The sequence below is a fragment of the Myotis brandtii genome, unplaced genomic scaffold (assembly GCF_000412655.1).
Source record: "Myotis brandtii unplaced genomic scaffold, ASM41265v1 scaffold453, whole genome shotgun sequence".
NCBI lineage: Eukaryota > Metazoa > Chordata > Mammalia > Chiroptera > Vespertilionidae > Myotis > Myotis brandtii.
Genome location: NW_005367314.1, coordinates 416,236 through 425,680, shown reverse-complemented (window position 1 = coordinate 425,680; position 9,445 = coordinate 416,236). Strand labels below are relative to the sequence as shown.

The 9,445-nt window shown below is 40.5% G+C and overlaps 1 protein-coding gene across 3 annotated transcripts in view; it reads left to right on the top strand.

Annotated features, from left to right (window-relative positions):
- Positions 1–39: 39 nt before the first annotated feature.
- The window catches only part of MTHFD2L (methylenetetrahydrofolate dehydrogenase (NADP+ dependent) 2-like), a 98,654-nt gene continuing 89,248 nt past the window's right edge, over positions 40–9,445 (top strand). Inside the window, exons 1-2 of one of the 3 annotated variants that reach the window (XM_005874815.2) lie at positions 40–72; positions 2,192–2,280. Coding sequence is in view for 2 of the 3 variants with exons in the window: in XM_005874814.2 (XP_005874876.1) it covers positions 878–880; positions 2,192–2,280 (92 nt within the window). In the remaining variant the exon portion in view is untranslated. Of the gene's footprint in view, positions 73–357; positions 881–2,191; positions 2,281–4,501; positions 4,989–9,445 lie in introns of those variants that run through there. The other 2 variants (XM_005874814.2, XM_014546595.1) reach the window with 2 other exon arrangements.

The following is a 9,445-nucleotide window of genomic DNA, read 5'->3' as shown; positions in this document are numbered from 1 at the left end:
CTCCCTCCGGGCTCGGGGCTTCGCGTGGCTGCGCGGCGCAGTTTAAGGAATCCATCACCTTGATAGCAAACAGTAGGTTTACGGCATCCATCACTTTGATGGCAAACAGTGGGTTTACGGACTCCATCCCTTCAGGGCGGGGCGAGGCCTTTCTCGGCTCCGAACGTGGCCTAGGGACCGCGGGGCCTGTCCGGTGGCCCGGAGTCGGGCGGCTTGGACGCGTTTGGCTCTGGGCTTCGGCACCAGATTGTCCCTTCTTCACAGCTGGTGCCGGCGAGTTATCTGTGCAGGCATTTGAGTCCCTCGGGAAAGCTGCCGTGAGAACGCGTGGTCTGCTCGTTTCAAACATTTCTTTTTGTTTGGGTGATTGTAATTTGTCAACCAAGGAGTGCGCGCTGTCCCACGTGGGTTGTTAGGAGTGTGTGGATTTCTGAATTCCTGCGTTGGCAATACGGAGTTAGGTCTTTTCCAGCCCTAACATTCTTAATGACTTTAAAAATCAGACATTCATCTTGAATTCTCAGTCTTTTTCTGTGTGACACTTCCCACGCCGCGACTGAAGTGATGAGTCCTATATTCGCTGCATCTCTTCGGACCTTGCGCTGACTAGTTTGGAAGCACAACAGCGGGGTTTTCACTCTGCTCCAGGGGCCCGGCAGCACGACCCTTCCTTCCGGCAGTCACTGTGGTGGTTGCAAACGCGGACCTCAGGTTAAAATTCTAGTCTCCTGACCCCAAGCCAGTGAGTTCAGAAGAGAGTCCGTTTCCAGACTTAAACAGGGCTTCCAGTGATGCGCCGCTGTCACTGCCGGTTTCCTGGCCAGAGATGGTGTCTTTTTGTATCTCCATTGTTCAGCATAATACCTGAGTGACAGCAATGGTCAGTAATGTGGAAATATAGCTGCTGCTTATTTAGTTTAAGTCCCCATTGCATGCATTTGGACGTAAGTCTTTAGCTGAAATGAAAATGATTTCCTGTAGGGTTTACTTGGGAAGGCAGTTCTTAGTGACAAGGTCTTCCACAAGAATATGTGAGAAAATAACGGATTCAGAGGTCTGGTTGTGTAAGCTCTTGTAGTGTCTGGAAGAATTTGCCAGTTGTTTGGAATTACTAACTTTATTACCTAGGAAAAGGAGATTCTGGAGAATTCTATTTGCATTACAGTATTGAAGGAATTATCTACTATAGTTATTTTATCTACTCATTTAGATTTCAAAAAATTTTAGTGTTTCAGGGCTTCTTTCCGGGATGAGGATAACTTTTTTCAAATTGTACAAGTTGATTAATTTCTCTTAGCCAGCTTGATGTAAACAACCCCATTCACCATATCCTCTCCGTGTGCATTTAATGGGAGTCACAACAGTTACAACCCAAGTATTTGGTTGTAGCCACTAGGTTAAACCCCCCCCCCCCCCCCCACACACACACGGATAATTTAGATATTTAAAATTTTTTATTTAATAGTTTCTTTATAATTGAAAACTAAAGGCCCGGTGCATGAGATTTGTGCACTGGGGGGAGGGGTCCCTCAGTCTGGCCTGCATCCTCTCACAGTCTGGGAGCCCTGAGGGGGTGGGGGGCTATGTCCGACTGGCGGCTTAGGCCCACTCCTGCAAGGCCCACTCCTGCAAGCCGTCAGTCGGACGTGCGGCGGAGGAAGCAGAGGCTCCTGCCACACCATCACCTCTGCGCTTGCCAGCCATGAGCCCAGTTTCTAACGGCATTCCCCCTGTGGGAGCACACTGACCAACAGGGGGCAGCTCATGCATTGAGTGTCTTCCCCCTGGTGGTCAGTGCACACCATAGCGACCGGTTGTTCTGCCGTTTGGTCGATTTGCATATTAGCCTTCTATAATATAGGATAGGATAATCTAGTGCAATAATTTTAGAAAGCTTTTCTTAATACAGATGAGAACGGTTATTTCAGCCCAGCTGCCTTCAGTCCCATTTGATGCAGATTATAACTGTATAAAAATAAACAATACTTTTGATAGTTTTTATTTTTTTAAGGCAGCGCTAATTAAGTTCGGATAGGGTGGTGTCTTTGATATTCTCCTGTTGGCACTGAATACCACATATAAAGGTGAGGATGGCTGTAAGGTTGAGAAACACCTGTGGACTGGTGGGTCTCTGGTGGGGAGGAATTCGGACAGTGTGTTGATGCTTATTGGTGTCTCTTTTCTCTTCTAGGGCCAGCAGAGAGAAGAGATTCCATCTTCCAGAGGTCGCCACTGTCTGCCTCCCCACTTGTCCCCATCCTCAGTCATCTTTTTAAAAATGTACAGTGACACATTAGTTGTCTAGTTCTTCATAGTGAATGTGGTCTAAATCTGACATCATTCCCATTGACTTAAAATTTGAACTTTAGTGTTATTCTTATTGAAAATTGTCTTTGAGTGTGATAAACTCTCCACTGAAAGATATTGACTGTTTGCAATGAACAGATTTTAGTTTCAATTTCTGAGTTATATAGAGCCTTAAATGAAGGATGAAAATGTATTTTTTATTATTTTTTATGTTTTTGAATAATTAGATACCTGCAATAATGGATATGTAAATATGGTTTTGGAGGGTTTTTTTTTTTTTTTTGACAAGTGAAATTTCAAGTGATATATTTGACAGAATTTGAAAGTTACAAAATCTTGAAGTATCATTTAACATTTTTCTCTCAATGGTTTTTCCTTTAAGATTTGCAGAGTTCTCCCCCCTCCCCCATTTATTTGTGAGAAATTACATCTTATTAATTGGAGGAATTATATTTAATGTCAAAGAAATAAATTAACTCTTCTATTTGTTGTAGCTTATTGTTTCTAAAATGAATTCCCTAAACAGCCCAAAAGTTAAAAAAAAAAATTATTGGTGATTAGAGTTTTCCTACTTTGTCTTGCTGTGTGAGGAGTTTACAAATTAAAAATGTCTTTGGGTTGTGAACATCACATAAATCTGTCTCAGTGCTTTTCAGTATATGGAGCCGGGCAGGAACCGATCCCATTTGAGGGGGAGGTCACACAAAGACCTTTCAAATTAAAGTCTTGCTCAAAGCAGATTTGCAGGTATCCTGCAACAGGGACTCCCACAAACCCTGCTGTAGATAATCCTACGTGAACTACTGTTCAGTAACTAAATGGATATCCCAAGTTTTTGTTACATGTTTATCCTCTTGTTCTAGTATTCCTAAAATCATTAATTCGGCAGATTTTTTTTCTTCCCCCTGCTATGATTCCTTTTAGCATTTATAAAAATGTGTGTATTGGCCTATAGCTCTTTATAGAAGCCTCACCTTTCTTTATGTCTCATTGCCAATGGCTTTATAATTTTTGCAGCTAGGCTAACATTAAAAAAAAAACAAAAACCCTACTTTTTGGACTTAGAAAAAGATACTGGTTTATGCTATTTAAATATTAATGTCTTATAAAGTGGGTAGTTGAATTTAATAATTAAAAACCAAGTTTTATCATGAAGGCTGTTCATTTTTCTTCAGATTCTCCCCTCTGGACTTATTCAATATTTATATCTTTATAGAAGAATTACTTAATTAAAGATCTTTTTATCCTCATGTGAGGCTGAAAGGACCCAGACTTTAAGACCATTACTTAAGTTGATTTTCCACAGACTGACTTCAGCCAAGATAGAGTTAGTTCCCATGACCAGCAAAGACAGTTCCTCAAAATCATATTTTGTTTTGTTGGCAAATATGATAGTGTGGTTTTCCCATCTGAATGCTTTACCTAGTCTAATCAAAGTGAGGTATGATAGCTATATGGCTACAGTTTCGATTTCTCAGCAGTTCTTATACCATTTTCAATTTAGAACTTAAATATTTCACCATTTAACATCTTATATCTTAGTTTTATGTCTGTCCGAGTTGTTTGAAGATAATATGTTCTAATGTAATGAGTCCAAAATTAAGTTTTCTGATTAAAATGAAGTAAATGCAAAACATAGACTAATATTAATCTCAGCATTTGTTACTCATGGGTTTAATTTCTATTATACTGTTAGTTCTAATTTAAAATCTCCAAATTGTGCCCTACAGTACAAAGCAATTAAACTACCTTAGCACCTGAAGAGAAATTTGACCTGTTAATGATTATATTAGGCTTTTTCATAAAACAGTTCTCATAAAACAATTCCTGCTTCAAAAGCTGGTTTAAAATGAGATTGAAACCTATCTGCGAAAGCAAGATGCTCAGTATTCAAATTGAAGACTGTTAATCTTGGGTAGATTTTGGCACGGTGAAGGAATTTTTTATATACAAGAAAAGTCATGATTTTTTCTGTTTTCTATTTTGCTATAGTTAATTGACACTTCATTTAGTTCTAATAACCAGAGATTAGAATAGTTACAGTTTATTTTCTGGGAAGTATCTACACTAATAAAAAAGAAAGATGCAAATTGACCATGCCTTCATGGTGCCCACCAGCCAATTAAAAGTATTATGCAAATTAACCCAACAAAGATGGCAGGTTAATTTGCATATGCAAGCACCGAGCGGCCAGGGGTGGGGCGGGATGCTTGCGTCATCGCCATGGTGAAGAAGCAGCTGTTCCGCACTGCCCCAGCCGCTCCAGGCCTCTGGGCAGCATGGGAAGGCGGAAAGGCGGCTCCACCTGGAGTGAAGGCAGTGATGGGAGCCAGGGGAAGGAAGGCCCATTCTTGCACGAATCTTCGAGCATTGGGCCTCTAGTAGGTAAATAAACAAGCTCGTAGAAACAATACTAAATGCTGATGGCTTTCTGGTCCCATATTATATTGCTCCTGATTATCTGAATATGTCTCCATCTGTTACTTAACAAAGACTAGGAGAGAGAGAGCCATTTTTGCAAATCAGCCAATCATCTCTTAGTCAAATCTCTTTATGTAAGGTCAACAGAGAACATTCCCATTATACAGTTGAGGAAATTGCATGCCTTTGAGTGCAGTTAAGTCACTTGTTCAAGCTCGTAACTGCTCATTAGGGCTGACACACAGGACTTCTGGCTTAGGGTGAGTAATTAGTACTGCACTGGGCTGTCCTATACTCCTCTCCCCCATCCCCATGATTTATTGCTTCCTAAGGAATCCACATTTAGTGCTAGCCCAGCAATGTGGGGAGAAAAAGGACTGAGAGAGCCCTTGTTCTGCTTTCTTTGTGGGTAACTTGCAATATTTCTGCCTTTTCAGGAAATGTCACCTGAGCAAGTAATGATAGGGCAGTGATGGCGAACCTATGACACGCGTATCAGAGGTGACACGCGAACTCATTTTTTTGGTTGATTTTTCTTTGTTAAATGGCATTTAAATATATAAAATAAATATCAAAAATATAAGTCTTTTTTTTACTATGGTTGCAAATATCAAAAAATTTCTATATGTGACACGGCACCAGAGTTAAGTTAGGGTTTTTCAAAATGCTGACACGCCAAGCTCAAAAGGTTCGCCATCACTGTGATAGGGTAAATTGTGTGAAAGATACCTCAAAGGTCAACTTAACTTGATGTCTATTTAATGGCAATATATCTCAAAGGTCAACTTCACTTTTGATGTCTATTTAATGGCAATGTGACTATGACTTTCTGACCAAACCAGCTCATTTTTTTTTTAATACTAAAAAGAGATATCCAAGTAATGAAAATGACATTATTTAGAACTAGAGGCCTGGTGCATGGATTTGTGCACCGGGGGGTCCCCCGGCCTGGCCTGTGGGGATTGGGCAAAACCGGCTTTCCAAAATCCCCCAAGGGGTCCTGGATTACAAGAGGGCACAGGCCAGGCTAAGGGACCCCACCAGTGCACAAATTCGTGTACTGGGCCTCTACTATGCGTATAAGATCTTTGGTTAATCTCTTCCCACCCCCCCTCCTCCCTCCTTCCCTCTGAGTTTCATTAGTCTCTTCCATGTTTCCATGCCTGTGTATTGAGCATCTGCCCCCTGGTGGTCAGGGCACATCATAGCTACCAGTCAAATGGTTGAACAGTTGAATGGTTGCTTAGGCTTTTATCTATATAGATATTTATTTGACTAACAAATATATTAGTGGACCTATAAAAAAGTTCTATTCAAAACTATTTTCTAAATTAACATTTTAAAAGTAATTAATTTATATTCTTATACATTAAAACAATTTAAAATTTTAATCTTAATTTTATATTCATATTAATTTTTTGTTAAGAACTTTTCATTAAAAGTAACCATAAAATCCAAAGGGAGCTACGTACTGGTCATATTTGATACACTGATATAAGATTGGTGTTCATAATATATAAATAATGACTACAAATTAGAATAATAATCTATTAGAAAAATGGTCAAAAGAGATGAAAAGTCACTCCATAGAAGAGGAGCTCTGCATGGCCAATAAGCCTTTAAATTGTCCAACCACTAGTAATTAAGGAAATGCATGTTAAAACCACAATAAAATGGCATTTAATTAATTGGTTAAGTTAAAAACTTTGACAATATCAAGGAAGTAGAGCAATAAAAACTTATTATACACCACTGATGGAGTTGTGAACTACTTTGGAAAACCACTTTGGAAAACAGATTAGCATACATTGAACACACATATGTATCCTATAATCCAGCAATTCCATTCCTGGGTATATGCCTTAGAGAAATATAATTATATATGTAGTATATAATGTATGCTACATCTTTAATGTTTAAAATACAAATAGGAGATTGAATTATAAAGGAAAATAATGGAATTATTAATCAAAATTTCAGGATAGTGTTTAATTATTGGAGAACATAAGGTTATTTGATAGGGGAGAGTTACACAGATGATTTCAGTGATTATAATCTTTATTAAACTAAGAGGTAAGGTTAATTGTATTATTTTCCCTTTTCATATGTTTTATAAATATTTTGCATCTACTCATTTTTAATATAATTCAGGAAGACCTATTTTGATGACATTGAAAAATATTTTAAAATAGAAAAATAGATAGGTAGGTCCAGAATACTACCTATCTCACCATTTTAGTTTGCATATTTCTTTTAAATCTTTAGCCAGATGCATGCATATTTTAAGAGTCATGATTATGTATGTACCTACAATTTTTCATTTCATACCTTCACTTTATGCAATGGATATTTTCCCATTTTGCTCTTTTTTTTATAATTATTTTCAGTGGCTACATAATTTTTAAAAATTATAATACAATAAACATTTTAACTCTGATAACTTCACAAATATTTAATAAACACATACGATGTGCACATACTCTGCTAAGTGTTAAGGATATCATAGTAAACATTAACTTGCTGCCCTACCCAGCAATTTTAATAAGGAATTACAATACTACCAAAGAGGAGGAGCTGGGTGCCATGGGAGCTCATAGAGGTAGTTCCCCAGGGTAAAGGGTCAGAGAACATTTCCCAGAGTACCTAAGCTGAGACTTGAGGAATATATATGGAGGCGAAGGAGGAACAGATATGGTAGGGAGGTTAGAAAAGTAAGGAAGAGAAGGAAAAGTGTTTTCAGGTCAAGGGAACAGGGTATGTGAAGATCCAGAAATAAGAACCTGGCGCAGCAGATACATTGAAATACAGTTGTGAATAGTGTGGGACTTGGTGAGCTCTGTGTTCTTTAGCAGTGATGCTAAAGAAAGCTCATGCATGGGCTTGAAGGTACGGGAAATTTAGATTTTAGTTAAAACTTCCTTTTCTCAGTTTTTCAGGTTAAAAATTTTGGCGTGTAATCTGATTTTTTTTCTCACACGTAACATCCAATCTCAGTAAATCTCAGTGGCTCTATCCTCAAATTCAGAATCATACTGCTTAGCACCCCCATTGCTACCACCCTTGCCCAAGCCACTGTTATCTTTTGCCTGAGATGCCACCCTAGTGCCCCCACTCCCCTTGCTCCCAGAGACTGTCCTCCACCTTTTAACCAGTTATGATTGAATAATAAAAATTGGGTCATGGCACTCCTTGGAATCTCCAAATGGCTTCCTACCTCACTCACAGTAAAAACCAACATCCTTTCAAAGGCCTGAATGGTCTTATGTAATCAGACATCCCTCCTTCTTGACTTCATGCTCTGTCGTGGTCCTCGTATTCTTTCCATGGCAGCCACTGACCTTATTATTCATTGAACATGTCAGGCACGCTCTTGCCTAAAGTTCTTTGTACTTGCTTTACAGTTTCCGTGGCTTGGAATTCTCTTCTCCACACAACATTCCCTCATTTTCTTCATTTATGCTCAAATGTCACCTGGATAATCAGAGAAGTGACACTATCTCACCTATATAAAACGATAACCCTGTCCTCTCGATAGGTCCTTTCCCTCCATTTTCCACACATGATATATTCAATATTTGCTTTTTTCTTTTTAAAATTGCTGTTCTTTTTCAACTACAATATGGTTTCCATGAAATCAGAAAATTTATTTTGTCCACTATTACTTATGTTCCTGGTGCATAGAATAGTGCCTTCTATATAGAAGGTCCTTAATACATGTTTGTTAATTTAATAAACAGTGGGCATGTAGTGAGGAGTTTTACCAGGAAATCTACATGATTACATTTGGAAAATCAATGGCTGCAGTATAGAAAATGGATTGGCAGAGATAATTACTTTAACCAGGGAGTTAAATTCTTGCTGATATCAACAATGTGCATGTTGAAAAATTCATTTGTTTATGCACTAAGGATTATGTGAGTTAGATAATGTGTGTGTTTACCAGTTCTTTCAGTACATGGACTGATACAGGCATCCTCCCATTGGGTCTCTACTAATTCCAGGTTACTTGATATATTCTTACTAGAGGCCCTGTGCATGAAATTCATGCATGGGTAGGGTCCCTAGGCCTGGCAACAATCAGGGCCGATTTGTGGGGCGACTGGTGGGGCAATTGGGGGGCCCCCACTGGCACCTGCCTTGGCTGGCCTGGGGCCTGCGGGCTGGGGCAGCTCCTGCGTTGAGCATCTGCCCCCCGGTGGTCAGTACGTGTCATGGCGACTGGTCGTTCCACCAGTTGTTCTGCCGTTCGGTCGATTTGCATATTAGGCTTTTATTATATAGGACTAGAGGCCTGGTGCACAAAAATTTGTGCACTGGTGGGGGGGGTGTCCCTCAGCCCCACTTGTGCCCTCTCACAGTCTGGGACCCCTCGGGAGATAACGACCTGCTGGCTTAGGCCCGCTCCCGGGTGGCAGAGGGCAGGCCCAATCCCTAGGTGCAGCCCCTGGTCGGGCTCAGAGCAGGGCCGATTGGAGATTTGGGGCGCCGCCCCCTGTCATGCACAGAGCAGGGCGGATTGGGAGGTTGTGATGCCACCCCAGTCACGCTCAGGGTAGGGCCGATTGGGGGGTTGGGGCGCTGCCCCCGTCACACTCAAGGCAGGGTCGATGGGGAGGTTGCGGCGCCACCCCCTGTCATGCACAGAGTAGGGCCAATAGGGGAGTTGGGGCACCGCCCCCTGTCACCTACAGAGCAGGGTCAATCAGGGGGTTGGGGC